The sequence below is a fragment of the Azolla caroliniana genome, unplaced genomic scaffold (assembly GCF_043228905.1).
Source record: "Azolla caroliniana isolate FFs.n. ecotype wild unplaced genomic scaffold, voAzoCaro1.0.p SCAF_11, whole genome shotgun sequence".
Taxonomy (NCBI): domain Eukaryota; kingdom Viridiplantae; phylum Streptophyta; class Polypodiopsida; order Salviniales; family Salviniaceae; genus Azolla; species Azolla caroliniana.
In genome coordinates, this window is record NW_028230446.1 from 19,814,375 (window position 1) to 19,833,449 (window position 19,075).

At 38.1% G+C, this 19,075-nt stretch overlaps 3 protein-coding genes across 3 annotated transcripts in view; all 3 read left to right on the top strand.

Annotated features, from left to right (window-relative positions):
* Positions 1-19,075, top strand: part of LOC147858378 (protein DETOXIFICATION 16-like) — a 68,279-nt gene that overhangs the window by 31,029 nt on the left and 18,175 nt on the right. The window lies entirely within an intron of this gene.
* On the top strand, positions 1,117-4,536 carry LOC147858380 (protein DETOXIFICATION 16-like). The gene is made up of 8 exons (XM_087327492.1): positions 1,117-1,610; positions 1,701-2,245; positions 2,345-2,431; positions 2,552-2,608; positions 3,033-3,271; positions 3,623-3,741; positions 3,951-4,040; positions 4,157-4,536. Exons 1-8 carry the CDS (start codon positions 1,239-1,241, stop codon positions 4,229-4,231), a joined length of 1,584 nt encoding a protein of 527 aa, XP_087183618.1. The 5' UTR covers positions 1,117-1,238; the 3' UTR covers positions 4,232-4,536.
* Positions 10,887-13,924, top strand: LOC147858381 (protein DETOXIFICATION 16-like). The gene is made up of 8 exons (XM_087327490.1): positions 10,887-11,276; positions 11,392-11,936; positions 12,052-12,138; positions 12,241-12,297; positions 12,686-12,924; positions 13,236-13,354; positions 13,546-13,635; positions 13,724-13,924. The coding sequence occupies exons 1-8, from the start codon at positions 10,902-10,904 to the stop codon at positions 13,796-13,798; spliced, it is 1,587 nt and encodes a 528-aa protein (XP_087183616.1). The 5' UTR covers positions 10,887-10,901; the 3' UTR covers positions 13,799-13,924.

A 19,075-nucleotide genomic window follows, 5' to 3' on the forward strand; every position in this document is an offset into this window, starting at 1 on the left:
ATACACATCTTTCTTAATGTCTATGGGGGATGTTTAGGATCTTAGAGAGAATGAGAGAGATAGAAATATAATGAACTTGATAAAATGTGCTGACCATAGATTCATTACATGTCCATTTGTTGAGGGCGGGAAACTAGAGATTTACTTTTTCCCATTGTACCATGTTTTGTTTGACTACCTTTTGTTATTGGATGTGTTACTATTGGAGTAAGACAAATAGGTTATCATTCGATAGTATCTATGGAGCACTATAGTAGGTACGTTGGCTGAAACGAAAAATCTGTTTGATAGTTTTCACAACTAGATCAAGCAGGCACAATATTAGTCATTCAGTTTTAAGTATAACCACATCTGAGAAGAGTGTAGCGTAACATAGGAATTCCTCATTATGATAGTAGGGGGGGAGATCAAAAGGTGTGTTTGGCTTCTATTGTCAATGGACCATCATGCAAAAGGTGTGGTTCGCATCTATCGTGTCAAGATCTCTAGTGTCGTATTAGGGACGGACAACAAACAGGTGTGTTTAGAATTGTGCATTGTAGAGCTAAACGTAAGAGGAGGGGGGGGGGGGGAAATGGCGACCAAAGTCATTCTTGAATGGTAAATGCACAAGGAGAAGAAGAGGAAGAAGAAGAAAAAGAAGAATGGAAGGAACGCTATATCTACTTGTTTTCTCCATCTATCTATCTATCTATCTATCTATCTATCCAAGTATAGAGGAAGGAGTCCATTCATACATACATTATACATACATATATTTAGTTAACTACACATATGTAATAGGCAGGCAGGCAGAGAGAGAGAGAGAGAACCCTTCAATCTCTCTCTCTCTCTCTCCCTCCATATTTGTAGCTCTGCATATGGCCTTCGTAATTGAATTCCCCTGTTTTTCCTTCGATTCTGCTCTGTTCCACGTTTTAAGTTTTCCTTGGCCCCCTTCCTTCTTCTTCATTTATCGTTTTGTTGTCTCTAGCCGGTTGTCCTCTTCTTCTCAGGCTCTTATTCATTCCTAGAAACCTTCACAAGTCTCTCTCTATATACGTAGAAGTCAAAAAGATTATTCCTCTTCCTTTATATTCATCATCATCATCGAAACCGTTATGCAATTGAATACATACTCTGCCTTTATTTATATTTCTCTCTAGCCTTGCGAAGACTTGGCCTCTCATAGATTCAGTAGCTTGCTAAGCTCCTCTCTATTGTGCTAAAAGAAAATAATTCTGTAATTCACCCCAATCATGAGTCACAATGATGAGACTGATCATGAAGGAGATATGGAACACCAATGTGATTTAAGTAATCATACTACCACCAGTAGTGACCAACATATGTTCTGCTTCCCCAACAAGAACAAGCTTCAAGACAATGGCCATAATAAGACCACCTCTGGTATTGTTATCATCAATGATCTTGACAAGTCCATGACCTTGATCAGTTGGAAGGAGATGAAGATACAGGCCTGCCTGGCTGGACCCCTCATCATGGGCAACCTCCTCAGCTTCTTCTTGCAGATGGTCTCTCTCACCTTCGTCGGCCATTGTGGAGAGCTCGAGCTTTCGGGTGCCTCCATAGCTAACTCCTTCGCTACTGTCACGGGCTTCAGTGTTGTGGTATACCTTATCCTTCTTAAAAAACAAAAACAAATAACAAAACAAAAAAATCAATCCAACTTAAATTGATTTGTATCTATCACATTGTAGCTAGGCATGGGTTCTGCGCTTGATACGTTATGTGGACAAGCTTACGGGGCAGGTCAATACGAGAAGCTCGGAATTTACCTTCAGAGAGCGATCTTTGTGCTCAATACCACATCTATTCCTCTAGCTCTGTTATGGGCCAACATGGAAACTTTACTTGTTTTCCTTGGCCAGGATGCTCAAATAGCAAGCAAAGCAGGAACATATGCAAAATGGATTATTCCCACCTTGTTTGCGTCGTCGACAAGCCAACCATTTGTCAAATTTCTGCAATCACAAAGTGTTGTTTCCCCACTCTTCTTCATCTACATGTCCACGTTGATCCTCCATGTGCCCATCTGTTGGTTCTTGGTGTTCCAATCCGGCATAGGTTATGTTGGGGCAGCCATTGCCAACAGCATTTCGTATTGGCTGAATGTTCTCCTTATCTCACTTTATGTCAAGTTTTCGAGTAAGTTTGCAAAGACTAGAGCACCGCTGTCTTGGAAAGCACTTCAAGATTTGGGAGGGTTCTTCCGGCTAGCCATCCCATCAGCTGCTATGATATGGTATTTAAGATACACATACATCAGTATTAGTTTGTCGATATGCTAGTGCCACTCAAACTTTACCTCAGTTCTTTTTTTCTTGTGGTTTTCTTGTCACAGTTTGGAGTGGTGGTCGTACGAGATATTGGTGATTCTTTCGGGATTATTAAGTAATCCTGAGCTCCAAACAGCAACAATCTCTATATGGTACATGACATATTCATGATATGAACCAGTGTTGAAGGTTAGAGATGTCATAGAGATTGACAATTGATAACATTATCTGAAAACATTGCCTTTTTTCTTTTCTTCTTTTTTCCTCTACAGTGGGAGCACAGAGTCATTGATTTTTATGATACCCATGGGTTTTGGAGCAGCTGCCAGGTGAGGCCTTAAATGTGAAACTCCTAAGGGGAGGAGAGTACAATTCTCCTAATTTTGTGTATTCACCAGAATACCCTTAAGTTTACAACAATTATCATAATGCCCGCAAGTATTTGTGTGTTCACTAAAATACCTCATAAGTTTGCTTGCATTATGGGGTCATGCTAAAGTGTTTTAAAATTAACAGTCTGACCCCCATATGTAGTAGTACTACCAAGGTTTGGGAAAACGTGAGGGGTTTTTCAAACAGCCTAGGAGGTATTCTGCTGAAATACCAACGACCTGTCTTGGTGTTCTGCTGACCTTACTCTTTTATCAAATCTTTATGTCCATCTGTGAATTCTCTAACAACAAGTTGCATATTTATCAATAAAATTGTAGACAATTGTTGTATGTTGGACAAATCGGTTAATATGTTTTCCAGCACCAGAGTTGCTAATGAGCTAGGGGCAGGTAATCCATGGGCGGCCCGAGCTGTGGTGAACGCTGCACTTGCACTTACCTTCAGCATGGCCATGCTTGTTGCATGTTTTTTGCTCCTAGTTCGGAATGTATGGGGTCTAGTGTATAGCAACGAGGAAGAGGTCATCGAGACTGTGAAAGGACTCATTCCTTTGCTTGCGCTGTCCACAACAGTAGATGGCCTGCAAGCTGTCCTTTCAGGTATATATCAATATGCATACATATCGGTGGAGACTCCGGAATATCCCTGAGTTTTTGTTACTTCCACAAATGCCCCGACTTTTTTGTTATTTTTTTGAATGCCTATGGTGAACCTCCCTGATGAAAAAAAATAATATGGGGATCAATTGACCATATAATTTGTCAAATGACACATAATCAGAAAGGGGGGGCATTTTCGGAAATAAGGAAAAAGTCAGGTATTTTTTGTGTTTCCCCCTTTATTATAGAAATCACAAAATTCTGTTTTGATGAAGCTCATGCAAGGATGCTTTTATATTGATGTTGGTTTATCCCTGTTTTCGACATTTTGATTTGTGTTGGGGGCCTTAGGTGTTGCAAGGGGTGCTGGGTGGCAAAAATCCGGAGCCTTCGTTAACTTGGGTTCATTCTATGTCGTCGGGTTGCCCGTTGGTTGTGTTCTAGCATTTTGGTCTCATCTTCAGGGCAAGGTATATCCATGAAAACCATAAAACAATAACTTCTATGAACAAGGAAATTTATGTCTTTCTCACGAAATTTCATTGATTTAGAGGCAAGATAAAATGGTTACTATTTCCTTGTGTCTAGAGAGTTTCTAATGGGCACTTTAATGTTTTGCTAAATTTACATCGACCCTAACAAATTCTTGTTTGCTACTCTGATGTTTTGAATGTGCTAGGGTCTTTGGCTCGGGTTGATTATTGGTGCATCTGTACAACTAGTTTCCTATTTAATAATAATCACTCGTTTCACTGATTGGAAGAAAGAGGTAAAGGAATGTTAATGCTACGCAAATCTTTTTTGTATGTTGTTGGTCTAGTCACATGCTAAGAAAACATGGATTTAGTACTGACAAGTTTTAATTTGTGTGATGATATTAAATAGGCTGAGAAAGCAGTATTGCGAATGAGTTCACCTTATACATTAGCAACTGAACCCCTCCTTAGTGCTGATAAATAAACTAATTTCTTGGGCATGAAAGTATACGGCGCTTTCCAAGAATGAATAAATAAAATCAAAGAGAGGTTTTCCAATAGATCTAGACATATGCTGATTGTGTGTTTTTTCCCATTGGACTCAAAACACATCAGCAAGATAAAAAGGAAGTCAACAAGAGCTCTCTATTGAAAGCCACAAAATGAAGAGAATATACATCATATTCATGTAATCTTGTTTACTTTCTCTTGAGAGTGTAGAATTTGCTTGTGAGGCCAGTTGGTTTTATTGGAAAACAATATGTTTGTGATTTGAAAAGGTATTAGAAATTTTTGGACCTAATATACATACGAGAAAACATTGTTACGGTCATTTCTTTAACTATTCCAAATAATAATCCACCTATTCTCTGACATCAATAATAAATCCATGGGAATAACATAATATCGAGCAAGGGAATGTTAGGACTTAGCACACTTTTGCCCGTGGATCATCTATAAAATTTGCATTTCATTTAAAATTTAAGCTTTTAGTTTATGATGTAAAATAAATACAAAGAGAAGGGGATTATTTAACATGTCATAAAAATAGTTGCTAATATACAAATTTTGATCTTGCAATTAACTTCATTATAATTGCAAGATTATATTTTCTGTCTTTTGTGGATTGTATTGTAAAAACATACAGCTTGATGGTGGATAGTGGTGATGTATTTTCTAATAGATATCTAAGGCTTCTCGTGCTGATCTCTTATGAGTGATTTTTTCAGTAGGGAATTGTGCTTAATCCTTGTGGTTTAAAAGCTATGATTTCCCATTTGGAAACAAAGGCAAGCAACAAAATTAAATCTTCTATAATAAATTTCTCAATACAATGTTAATCATGAAAACATGCATTTATTAATTCAAAGCACATTTAAAAGTTATTTCTTTTTATCATGGGTATCAATTGCTTGGGTTGATGCATGAAAATAATCTTGTCTTTCTTAGATAATGGTCTTCCTTCAAAATGTGATTTGCATCATGTCATGGTTGTTTAAATAAAACAATTCTAAACAAATCCAATGATGTGTTTGTATTATGCTCATTATGGGTTGGTGAGGTTTTAATCTAGATTCTGTGTTTTGCGTTATGCAATTTCATGCTTACCAATAATATACTAAAAGGATGACCCATACTTCCGAAGAAGGGCATTAGATTAGGGGCATGGCTTCCACTTTTAGCATGATATAAGGTCTTGAGCTCAATTCTGATAATGCTCCATCAATCTATTTACTTGGGCAATTTAGAAAAAGCAATATCACTAGCATAATACTTGCGGTTATACCAAATATGATACTATTCATTATAAACAACTCATTGATCTTCATGGTGTAGCTTCCGATTGACATATCTCTATGTTGAATGTTATTTAACTCTTGATGGAGTTGAATTTTTCATGCGGTTGTGTTGGTTGCGAATATCTTTTTGAGGTTCCTGCACGCTTCCTTCGGCGTTTTGGCCCCTCGAATATAGCTGAGCATGTGATCATGAATGCATGATGCAAGGCAGTACATCACACGGTTTGCCGCGTGCTCCCATGTTGGGTAGTCGACATGTGTTGTGTTGGGTTGGGTTATGTTCTTGTGCTCCCTCAATGTAACTCCAATAGCCCTAGCTGACAAGGTATTGGTGCATCTTGTACTCCAGAGTTATGAAGTTGTTTCTGTTAAGTTTCTTGGTAGGAAGAGTGCTTCCCATTTGAGTATAATGATGGTCGATTTGTTTGGAGTGAGTTTTCTTCTTCTTCTATGGGATACGAACTATGTTGTTGCTACAACGATCAGTCAATTCTTCGTCAACGTCAGCTTACGCACGACACAGGCGGTTGGGCTTGGATCAAGCTACTAATCGTTGAGAGAGAGAGAGAGAGAGAGAGAGAGAGAGAGAGAGATTATATTATTGTCTTCGGAGGTCAAATATGACCTATGAGACTAAAAATATTACATTTTACGTGATACGTGTGAAAGTGAGTAGTGACTCTCGATGTTCAAGAACTTTACCAATGAATGTTGCAATCGAGAGTGCACATTGTGGTTGTGAGAGGAATTCATGCAAGGATTGGGCTCGGTCGAAGAGATGTGGAAAGCATGGTCGAATATGATCAAAGGCAGAGCATTGTATCAAAGTTTGATACTCAAACTCGTGAACTTGTTTAGGGAAAAGTGTGCATAGTCGACCACTCTCATCATTTGTGCCCCAACGCCCTGTCTCACATCGCAATGCATGTGAGCTAAGTCGCATGGAAGCAATGGTTCGAATGGCAGATAACGGTATGGGTTCTAACATGTATCGATGTGTACGATTTCCCCGTTCCGCAAAAAATATGGTTTTGTAGTTAGGTGCAACATGTGTAGTATAATGTGTGAAGCGTGAGCCTCCACATTTGTCCCATGTCATGATACATTAGCGTTGCAAAAAGGCTTCATTTATAGAGGAATCTAATGATGGATCATGAAGCAAGTGTCTTGCATCCCATCTACCCAAACCATTTTTCTATATCTTGCATCCAATCGGAACACAAAATTTTGGTTTTATGCATCTTTTGGATCTTTTTGCTTGCTTCCCATGCAATTCTAGGAAGTCGATGTGAGGGACATTTTTGAACCTTAAGCATGTATTCAACAACCCTTTCCATGGCCATGATCTCAATGGGAAGCGATCCCGTCTCAAGGAGGAGGAGGGTGTAGGGGGTTTGTTTCTTAACTTGTAGAAACTTTGTAAGAAAATGTTTTTGGACATTTTCAAACTTTTTCCACATAGATTTAGGGATGCTACTGCCCCATACTTCCACCCCATAGAGAAGAACCGGTGTCACCAAAGTGTCGAAAAGATATTTCTAAGGACCTAACACTTAATATCTCTAAGATTGCATGTGCTCTCAAATGCATAATATGCTTGCTTACCCGCCTCTCAGAGGCGTGTAGCACATTCATTCCATCTATGATTTGAAGGAACTTCAAGGCCAAGATATTTAAAGCTTTCCACACATTCAAGTGGCTCATTGTTGTACATAATGCATGGTTTATCTCTTTTTTGGCTCTTCACAAGCATAATCTTTGTTTTAGAGCTATTGACACTTAATTTAGTATGCATGCAAATTTTTTCCAATGCCTTCATAAGCTTTTGTGCATCTCCTAAATTATTTGCAAAAAGTACTACATCATTTGCATATAGCAAAAGCATAATCACAACATTCCCAATGGTAACTTCTTCAATACATTCTTCCTTTGCAAACTTGGCAACCATTTCTTCAAATTCATCAATGCATAGACCAAATAGTGTTGGTGAGAGTGAGCATCCTTGCTTAACACCAATAGTGCTTTTGAAAAAATCTGAAAGTTTATCTCTCATGCGCACACAACATATAACCTTCTCATAAATTCGGGAAATTGCAAGCATATATTCACTTGGCACCTCAAGTTCTTCCATTTGCCTCCAAAGATGCTCACGAGGCACCATATCGAAAGCTTTCTTGAAGTCTACAAAGTAACAATATAAACCTTTACCTCTAAGGCGACTTTCCTCCATTAATACTCGAAGGGTGACAAAGCCAGCTTGTCCATAAGCTCTCTTACCATTTTTTTCAGCTCATACACTTATCGTTGATTCCATTATACATCCAAACAGTTTTGCCATTAATGAGCCAACCATGATGGTTCGATAGTTATTTACATTATTTACAACTCCACCTTTATGTAAAGGTTTGATCCAATATGTAGTCCAATCGTACGACATACCATGTTGCAATGCATCATTAAACATATCGCTTATCCATACATGTGCTTCCTTTCCCGTCCATTTGAGCATTTCAACCTTTATACATTGAAGATCGATTGCCTTTTGAGAGGCCAATTTCTTAAGTCCTATGCATATATCTTCAATTGTAAAGAAGGGAGACATATGTGAAAGAAAACCATAACACATCATCTTTCCGGCAAGAGATAACTCATATAAATTCTTATAATGCATAGACAAGTCATGAAGAGTTAAGTAACCATAACTCTCAACACGTTTCCCCTTTAGATTTCCCCAAAATTTGGCACATGCATGTGCTTTCTCTTGCGTTTGGATAAATTGTTGAGTAACTTCCCATATTCTTCTCTTTCTTTGAATAAGCCTTTTATACTAATGCAAATGCTTTTAGTTACTCTCTTTATCCTTAACTACATCCAAAACCATAAGGCACTTTTGAGCTTCATGACATTCTTTGTCAAACCAGTTTTTCTTAAGTTTCTTGGTGCATTTCCAAGATCATGTGCAGTTGGTCGAAAAACATTTGTTTGTACAAGAGAGAATGACTGTTTTGAAAGCTTCCCATTTGCATTTTAGTGTGGCACCAAGTTGTATCTTTGTCATTTGTAACATATCCTCAACCATCTTGGAATACATGGATGCTTGCTTAAGGTTCATGCTCAAGTGCGGTTGTTTATTATCTTCAATATCCTTCTCACAATCAAACCTATGCATACATTTGAGATCAATACATAAAGGCCTATGATCGAATTCCGGTGTCCATTCACCAAGTGAGAATTTATGTCTACGATCTAAAATACCTTCGGAAAGTATCACATAATCAATCACTCTATTTCCGTTGTGTTTTCTACATGTAAAAGCATTATTGTTGGGCCATAAGGAAATACCATTTGCAATAAGCAATCCGGTAATATTGCACATTTGTAGGAGTAACTTCCCAAATTGGTCTAGATCTTTTTCATCGCAAGAAGAGCGGCTATACATTTGCATATCCTCTTGCATCCTTGAGATATGTGGCATGAAAGATTCTTGTGAATCCAGTTCGAAACTTCTTGTATGAGCATTCATGTCACCAAAGACAATAACTTCCCCTTTGGAGAAAACACGGTGTATAGAGAAAACAATAAAGGTTTCATCTTGGCCTGTTCCTGTTCCCATTGTGCCAATATCTTTGGTATATCACCGAAATAATAACATAAAAATGCACACATTTTGCATAGATGGTCGTTGATTATTGGCAGAACCATTGTCCCTAGTGAATTATTTATTTTCCAATTTTGTTTCTGTAATGGTAGACTGATTTTATTGTTCTTATCAAACCTAATATTGAAAGGTTTTGTCCCTTGATTAGATTGTTTATACTGTGACCCTTGCCACGGTTTTGGCCTTCCTTTCAAGTTATCATAATTATGTGCATGTGATAACCCCATAAGATCCCTAGAGGAACTACCCTTCTCTTGCCCACGATGTTCGTACACTTTGTCATTTTGGTACCTTGGATGATTGACCTTAGAGGTCACCTTAATCCAAGATCCATCCTCATCCCTTAAATCTTGTTGTCTTTCTTCAATATCTTTTTCTTTATGTTCCAAAATAATGACACCCTTACCTTTTTCCACATTTGCCCCCTTACTTTTCAGCATCTCATTATCTTCACCACATATTCTAGCATTAACACAACACCATGGGAATTATTAGTCACCTCCACCACTTGTTTTTGTTGACATTCTGCCATGAAGTGGCCCAAACCACCACATCGGAAGTAATGACCGGCGAATAATCCCCAATGTAATTGGCAACGGAATGACCTCATCTCTTTAGTTTTTATGTTTAGCCACAAAGGTCTCTTTTTAGCTGTAGTCCATAACATACATAACCTATATCTATTATATGCTTTGGCATTTGGGGCTACTATCACCTTTCCCAATTATTCCATTGCACCTTGAAGTATAGGCCATAAGAAAGAAAATTTACACTCTACTTCCACCCATATTGGACAATCTTGTTTCAAAATTTCGTGAAACTCGAATAGTGGTCTCCAAGGGACAATATAGACTAAATTATTATTGTAAAAGATCAGCAGACGTGATAACAATCTATCCTGTTGTTCTTCAGTGCGAAAAATGACCTCAAAAAAACCCCTTGGATCTTTATACACATCTTCCACACTATTTCTACCTACCATTGCATTTAACCATTGTGCCATCGAATGCACCAAATGATTTTTCCATGTAAAGAAGCAAATGATGCCTCTCTCACGAAACATGGGTAACGCCTTTAAAATTTCCGTACATGGCATCTCCACGTCTAGAATCTCATCCTCTTCTACATTGTCCACCATATCTGTCCAGTAAAATATCATTGAGCATTTCATTAGGAACTACATGCATTACATCCGAATATACTCTCTCTCTCTCTCTCTCTCTCTCTCTCGCTGGCTCTTTTTATTATTGTGAAAACACACAATTATCTTAATAAATGTTGGTAAAACCAGACAATTGTAAAATCCATTTAGTTACAACACTTCTGTCTCCTCTACCCATCATATCTGCAGCGTTTCCTTTGACTCACTCTCCTCTGTTCTTCGTCCCCTTCCCACCTTTCCTTATCCTTTTGATGTGGATTTCGGTTCTCGTCTTCATCTGAGGCTCTTATTCATTCCTACAAACTTCCACAGTCTCTCTTTACATACGTAGAAGTCATAAAGATTCATCCTCTTCCTTTATATTCATTATCATCATCGAAACCTTTATGCAATTGAATATGTACAGACACTGCTTTTATTTATATTTCTCTCTAGCCTTGCTAAGACTTGGCTTCTGATAGATTCATTAGCTTGCTAACCTGAACTCTCTATTGGGTTTTAAAAAATAATAATTATTCTGTAATCCCCCCCAATCATGAGTCACAATGATGAGATTGATCATGAAGGAGATATGGAACACCAATGTGATTTAAGTAATCCTACCACCGCCAGTAGTGACCAACATATGTTCTGCTTCCCCAACAAGAACAAGCTTCAAGACAATGGCCATAATAATAAGACCACCTCTGGTATTGTTGTCATGAATGATCTTGGGAAGTCCATGACCTTGGTCAGTTGGAAGGAGATGAAGGTACAGGCCTGCCTGGCTGGACCCCTCATCATGGGCAACCTCCTCAGTTTCCTCTTGCAGATGGTATCTCTCACCTTCGTCGGCCATTGCGGAGAGCTCGAGCTTTCGGGTGCCTCCATCGCTAACTCCTTCGCCACCGTCACTGGCTTCAGCGTTGTGGTATGCCTTATCATTCTTAAATGACAGAAACTGTTGCTTTCCCCCCCAAATAAAAACCAAAACAAAACAATAAAACCGATCCGACTTAACTTGATTTGTATCTATCACATTGTAGCTAGGCATGGCTGCTGCTCTGGAGACGTTATGTGGACAAGCGTACGGTGCCGGTCAATACGAGAACCTCGGAATTTATCTTCAGAGAGCGATCTTTGTCCTCAATGCCACATCTATTCCTCTAGCTCTGTTATGGGCCAACATGGAGACTTTACTTGTTTTCCTTGGCCAGGATGCTCAAATAGCAAGCAAAGCAGGGACTTATGCAAAATGGATTATTCCCACATTGTTTGCGTCGGCGACAAGCCAACCATTTGTCAAATTTCTGCAATCACAAAGCGATGTTTCCCCACTCTTTTTCATCTACATGTGCACGTTGATCCTCCATGTGCCCATCTGTTGGTTCTTGGTGTTCCAATCCGGCATAGGTTATGTTGGGGCAGCCATTGCCAACAGCATTTCGTATTGGGTGAATGTTCTCCTTATCTCATTTTATGTCATGTTTTCGAGTAAGTTTGCGAAGACAAGAGCACCGCTGTCTTGGAAAGCACTTCAAGATTTGGGAGGGTTCTTCCGGCTAGCCATCCCATCGGCTGCAATGATCTGGTATTTACGATACATATATACATCAGTACTAGTTTGCTGATATGCAGTGCCAGGCAAAATTTACCTCAAATAAATTTTTTTTTTTTTTTTTGGGGCGGGGGCTTTCTGGTCATAGTTTGGAGTGGTGGTCATACGAGATTTTGGTGATTCTTTCGGGGTTATTAAGTAATCCTGAACTCCAAACAGCAACAATCTCTATATGGTACATGGCATATTCATGAAATGAACCAGTGTTGAAGGTTAGAGATTTCATGGAGATTGGCACTTGATAACATTTTCTTTTTTTTGGTTTTTTCTTTTTCAGTGTGAGCACAGAGGCCTTGATTTTTATGATACCCATGGGTTTTGGAGCAGCTGCCAGGTGAGGCCTTTAAATGTGAAACTCCATGCTCCTAATTTTGTGTATCCACCAGAATACCCATAGGTTTATGACAATTATCATAATGCTCGCAAGTATTTGTGTGTTCACTCGAATACCCCATAAGTTTACATGCATAATGGGGTCGTGTGAAGTGTTTTAAAATTAACAGTCTGCCCCCCCTATATGTAGTAATACTACCAAGGTTTCGGAAAACTTGAGAGGTTCTTCAAACAGCCTAGGAGGTATTCTGCTGAAATACCAATGACCGGTCTTGGTGTTCGGCTGACCTTACTCTTTTATCAAATCTTTATGTCCATCTGTGAGTGCTCTAACAAAAAGTTGCATATTTTATCAATAATGGTTGACAATCGGTTAATATGTTTTCCAGCACCAGAGTTGCTAATGAGCTAGGGGCAGGTAATCCATGGGCGGCCCGAGCTGTGGTGAGCGTTGCACTTGCACTTACCTTCAGCATGGCCATGCTTGTTGCATGTTTCTTGCTCCTAGTTCGGAATGTATGGGGTCTAGTGTATAGCAACGAGGAAGAGGTCATCGACACTGTGAAAGGACTCATTCCTTTGCTCGCACTGTCCACAACAGTAGATGCCCTGCAATCTGTCCTTTCAGGCATGTATATATCGATATGTATACCTGCACAACTGCCCCCAGTTTTTTGTTATTTTTGGTTACCTCCCTTGAAGAAAAAACTTAATGTGGGGATCAATTGACCATATACTTGGTCAAATGACACATAATCAGAAAGGGATTTGATGGGGGTATTTTCGGAATTAAGGAAAATGTGGGGGTATTTTTTGAGTTTCCCCCTTTATTATAGAAATCACAAAATTCTGCTTTGATGAAGCTCATGCAAGGATGCTTTTATATTGATGTTGGTTTATCCCTGTTTTCGACATTTTGATTTGTGTTGGTGGCCTTAGGTGTTGCAAGGGGTGCTGGGTGGCAAAAATCCGGAGCCTTCGTTAACTTGGGTTCATTCTATGTTGTTGGGTTGCCCGTTGGTTGTGTTCTAGCATTTTTGTCTCATCTTCAAGGCAAGGTATATCCATGAAAACCATAAAACAATAACTTTGATGAACAAGGAAGTTTATGTCTTTATCACGAAATTTCATTGATTTAGAGGCCAGATAAAATGGTTACTATTTCCTTGTGTCTAGAGAGTTTCTTTGCTATATTTACATCGAACCTAACACAATCTTGTTTGCTACTCTGATGTTTTGAATGCCCTAGGGTCTTTGGCTCGGGTTGACTATAGGTGCATCTGTACAACTGGTTTCCTATTTAATAATAGTCACTCGTTTCACTGATTGGAAAAAAGAGGTAAAAGAATGTTAATGTACTCAATCGTTTTTGTATGTTTTTGGATTTAGTACTAACAAGCTTTAATTTGTGTGACGATATTAAATAGGCTGAGAGAGCGGTATTGCGAATCAGTTCGCCTTACACATTAGTAACTGAACCCCTCCTTAGTGCTGATAAATAAACTAATTTCATGGGCATGAAAGTATACGGCGCTTTCCAAGAATGAATAAATAAAATCAAAGAGAGGTTTTCCAATAGATCTAAACATATAATGATTGTTTGTTTTTTCCCATTCGACTCGAACACATATAATGAGGCATACATGTAATATCTATAAATCTTGTAATACTCTCCCAAGGGAAAAAGGGATACAATTAATTTAATCATGCTAAACAAGAAACAAAAACAAAGTTGGAACTACTAATATCAAATGCAAGAATCTCCTTGCATTTTCAGTGTCTTTGCACTTGCAATACATGTCTATAAGAGCATTGCTCACGAAGACAATCAAGTCATAACCACTTGCAACTATATATGGTTGTCATGTCTATCATTTGATTTGCAATAGTGATGTTTGCTAACAAACCATTTTTATAATAAGTTTATGTAATTGCTTAGCACAATCCAGGTTTCCTTCTTTTTTTCTTTTTTCTATTTTTGTCTAAAAAGATTTCCTTCATTAGTATTAAGAAAAAACGCCGTAAGGCTACAAACTGTATAATTAGAGTGTTATATACAAAAAGGATAATGCTTGAGAGGAGAACGTGAATAGAGGCAACTTCCTCCATAACTGTAGTAAATTTTTCCTTTTCTTAAGAAAAATCTCCGAAGGGCCCAACATATTGTCATATTGCCCACGCACTACCGATAATAAGTTGTCCCATAATTCTAGCAATATATCTGAGAGAAGGGGAATTATAGAATCATATCGTGTTTTACACCGATACTTCCATAAGGTCCATAATTTAACCGTGGATACTGTTTTCCATACATGGGCTACATGCATTTGCTTTCGAGGTTGCTGAAAAGGGGATATAGATATTAGATGCCTGTTGACGACTGTCTTAGCCTCTAGAGCATCATATGCCTCATACAATAAGAAACTAGAATGGAGAACCCCCATACCGCAAATCCCCTGGAGAATAGGCAACGTACATTAATTGTTAGGAATAAAGAAGGAACTTTATTCCATACCGGTTAGGCTATTGAACAGGACCAGAGAGCATGCTTGGTAGTTTCCTGCAAGTCACCACAATAACTACATTGTCTAAGAACGGGTGCCACCTTTCCTTTCAAAGACTGGTCTACTGGTAGTGCTGCATGTAGTAAAAGCCATCTGAAGAGAGTGTATTTTGTTGGTCCCCTAAAAGACCAAATCGATTTCCAATAAGCCTTCAAATGATTGCTTGATACACCCCACTTATTCCAGTGCTTTTGAGCCGCAGGATTTGGAATATTCTTTGACATGAGTAAGGTTCTACCAAATTTCACAATATATTGAAAGAACGGAACTTTTTGCATTGGATCCTTCATGGGACTAGTCCAAGACCATCCCCGTGGGTTCCACATTAGCCTATTAATTGGCTGTTGTGCATATAACCAAAGCATATCCGACAAATGGGCTATTGACGGTTGTGGATCCAAGAGCCATTTCTTACCAGTTTTGGTAATCACCCTAACTGGAACAGTAAGCAGGTTTTGCAGCAAATTATCAAAGGGTGTATAAGGCTGCAATTTATTATCGTGTTGAATATGGAAATAAAAAATACACCCGTCTGTAGAAATTCCTTTAAAAAAGAGCATCATGCCATTCGTCAGGCAACCAAACCACATATGCTCATGCATTGGCTGAAGTCGTGATGAGGCCTGAGAGAAGGTTGCAGAAATATCCATTGTCATTGTCTTCGCCCCATATATCAAGTGTAACTGCTTAAGGCGATCCACTTCTGGCATCTGTTGAAAATGAATCCAAGATCCTACTGATGTTGATGGCCCATTGTCTAATTTTCCCCATGCAAGATGAGGTCTAAGGCCCAATACATTTCCAGTAGAATCCCGAACAAGAGAATTAGCCAAAAGCGGTTGATTCATCCAACCATCCCATGTGTTAGGCATGTCCTTGCGTATAAAAATCTTGATTGCATCCCATGCTCTGACGATCCCTAGTAGAAATCTATTGGATGTTAAATTCCGTCTCGGTGTCTGAATATCTGTCAAGAACATCCATTTCAAAGACGGCAATGAGTTTCCTCCCGTCTTGGATATCAGCTGATTAAGCAACATACCCTTCCATGCCTCTGTCCATGGCAACAATCCTCTAACTACAAACTTTGTCACGAGAGCTCGAGATTGTATCAAGGAATCTATTAGAGCTAACCCTCCTTGACTTTTTGGCCTAATCAAAACATCCCATGCCACCTTAGCCACTGCACGAGATCCATTTTTTCCACCCCAAAGGAAGTTACGTATGAGGTTTTGAACTTTCATGATTGCCGACCTAGAGAACAACCAAGCAGATGCGATAAACCACATTGAGACCAACAACACCGAATTTGCAATGACAACCTGACCTGCAAGGGATAATTACTATGAGTCCCAATATACCAACTTACGCTTAATTGATAATAGCAATGGTGATAACATCACTTCAGATGGTAAATCTATACCAACAAGACAACCTAAATACCGAATCGGCTCCCCATAATTTAGCCAATGGAATGCAGGGCCTAGATACCATTGTGGATGTTGTTCATCACTGGCCCAAAGGCCTACAGATTTATTCCAATTGAGAGAGGCTCCAATAGCATCTGAAAATATCCGTAAAGCATTCTGTACCTGATCAAGATTAACAACATCTCCGCGAATATACAAAGTAGTGTCATCCGCAAACTCAACATCGAGAACTATTGAGTTTGCAATAGGTAAAGCTATTGCTTGGATGGTCGTCATTAAGGATCTAAGAAAAGATGATAAAGCTTCCCCAAATAAAATAGAAGGTTTCCTTCTTTTTTGCATCTCTTTGCACTAAGTAGAGCAAGTATTGATTCATTTGGAACAACTTTTCCTTCAGTAAACAGTTCCTCAAGTTCTTGAAATTCTTTGTCAATTGATCCATCTTCATGCACCTCAATGAAAGCCCCAACAGTGCCAAATTAATTATCCTTCTCTTGCACCTTATGGTGCTTGTATTTGAAGGTAAATCATTGTCAACCAAGCATGCTAATTTGACTCTAATATATAAGGGCAATGCTTTTGTGGATTTCCAATTCTTGCAAGAATAAAGCATTATCAGCTAGTGCCCCATCTGATGCCCAATGCAATGAAGAGGTTTGTGGGGATAACAAAGACCTTATCACAATTGTGAAATTCAGTATAGCCAGTGAGAAATGCATTCCAAGAGACTGACTACATATCGAGTTGGAACAATGTCAAAAAACCTACTTGAGCAGTTTCAAGGAATCCAAATTTTGCATACATATCAATGAGCATATTACTAATTGCAAGATCGGGTTTCAAACCCTGTTTGTAGATATTGGTATGCACTTCTTCTCTTTTTTCTACTACTCGAATATTGACCACGACATTTAGAGATATACCTTCTGAATGCATATGTGAGTGGCATATAAGAGCATCCTCCCCGCACTCATTTCTAGCATATCTTGAAATCAATGTTGTCCAAGAGACTATATTCTGTAATGGAAGTCTTTTGAACACATTGAGTGCCTTTGCGAAAACGTTTGAGTATACATATTCAACACTTAGGTAATATATACATGTCTCAAGATCTTGCAACATAGTGCAAGCCTTGAGCAAAGACACATCAAGTGGACTAAAATAATCCATTTTATGACATCATAAGCCTAGCCACATTGAATACATCCTGTGATGCGAGCATTCCAAGCAACAATAGTCTTCGTGGGAAGTTCAATGAATACTTGTTCAACTTTTACTAGATCACCACATTTTGCATGCATCTATACTAAGCTCCTTCCAAGATGGGTATTCTTTGCTAGAAATCCTCTTTGGAGAATATGAGAGCCTTTAATATGAAGGGACGTCTGCTGAGATTGAAAGAAAGGGGTTGTTGGATGAAACATTTTTCTTGGATATGCTGAACATGAATAAGATTGGCTAGAAAGATTATTTATCTTTACCTAGAAAGATTGGCTACGGACATTCGCCATGGCTATACAATATTCATTGTAATATTGGATTATCTTGTATATTGCCTCTCGCCACTTTAATTTTAATACCAATGGAGGATAGTTTTTTTTAAAAATATATCAAATGCAAGAAAATAAGAAAACATAAATATTTAAACTTTAACCAAACTTAGCATGAAGATAAATCAAGTTCAAAAATGAAGATATAAATGGTGAATCAATCATCAATAAAGAGATGGAATAATGTGTTAGCTTTATATGCACAATGGGATAGTGCCTATGACATCAAGTAAACACGTTTGCGTTCACAAGTGGAAGGATCACACATATGTGGAAGGATAAGGAATATTCCATTTGCTTTTGGGTTTTTTTGCCATTTCACAAAACACCTTGATACTAGTACCACATGTTCTCAAAAACTAGATTAAAAAGTTGAAAATTTCACCATTTAGTAAAGTTGAAAAATGCCAAAATTTGGTCAACTAAGATTTAAAGTAAGTTTGTGTATTTTTAAGGAAAAAATAATAACAATAAGTTTTTAATCTTAAAGAATTCAAAAGGTGAAGATTTCAAAACAATCAACTTTTTTATATCATTCGACAAAATATTGTCTAAATTTGTTATATATCGTTGCACAAAAAATACATTTAAGAGTTATTTGCATCATTATGATCACTCTTTTCATGAGAATCACTATTATAGCTAATATACAATTGTGACTCTTCCTCCTCATTTTCAAATGTACCAATCAAATCATTGTCTTCACCAAATGGTGTGCACTAAATCTTATTCGCCTTCAATATGAGACATCTTCTAGGCTTGGTAATATCTCTTTTATTATGTCTATTGTTGTCTTCCTTAAACATCTAACTTTTGTCAATATAAAGTCATACACAATAATATCCACCTCACTAATGTCAAAGATAGTTGTATTACAAAGGTTTAATGCATCACCATTTCCAAAACTTTACCAATCTAGAATTGGTGCCCTAGGTCATGACCATCTCTACATGTGTCGCTATTAATATCCCCACCTTGAGTTCTTGCAAGTTTCCTTGGCACCTAAGTTATGCTCATGTTGTCATCCTTGGTTCCATATAAATGTTTCTCTATTGTGGATGAACCAAAAAATAAAGATCAACATTAAGTGCTTGAAGTGGTGATTGAGAACCACAAGAATATTTTATAGACCATGTAAACGGCATTTGCAAGGTTTAATTACCATTAACACAATTATTAATGGTTTTTTGTTAATCAATGAAGTACATGCTCAACATAAGGTATCTTGTTGTGTA

Bases quoted from the DNA above. Each gene is read 5' to 3' on its own strand.
- LOC147858380 (XM_087327492.1), top strand. From the start codon at position 1,239: ATGAGTCACAATGATGAGACTGATCATGAAGGAGATATGGAACACCAA. The intron at 1,611-1,700 runs GTATACCTTATC...ATCACATTGTAG, and splicing joins TCACGGGCTTCAGTGTTGTG to CTAGGCATGGGTTCTGCGCT. The intron at 3,742-3,950 runs GTATATCCATGA...TGAATGTGCTAG, and splicing joins GGTCTCATCTTCAGGGCAAG to GGTCTTTGGCTCGGGTTGAT.
- LOC147858381 (XM_087327490.1), top strand. From the start codon at position 10,902: ATGAGTCACAATGATGAGATTGATCATGAAGGAGATATGGAACACCAA. The intron at 11,937-12,051 runs GTATTTACGATA...TTCTGGTCATAG, and splicing joins CCATCGGCTGCAATGATCTG to TTTGGAGTGGTGGTCATACG. The intron at 13,636-13,723 runs GTAAAAGAATGT...GATATTAAATAG, and splicing joins TCACTGATTGGAAAAAAGAG to GCTGAGAGAGCGGTATTGCG.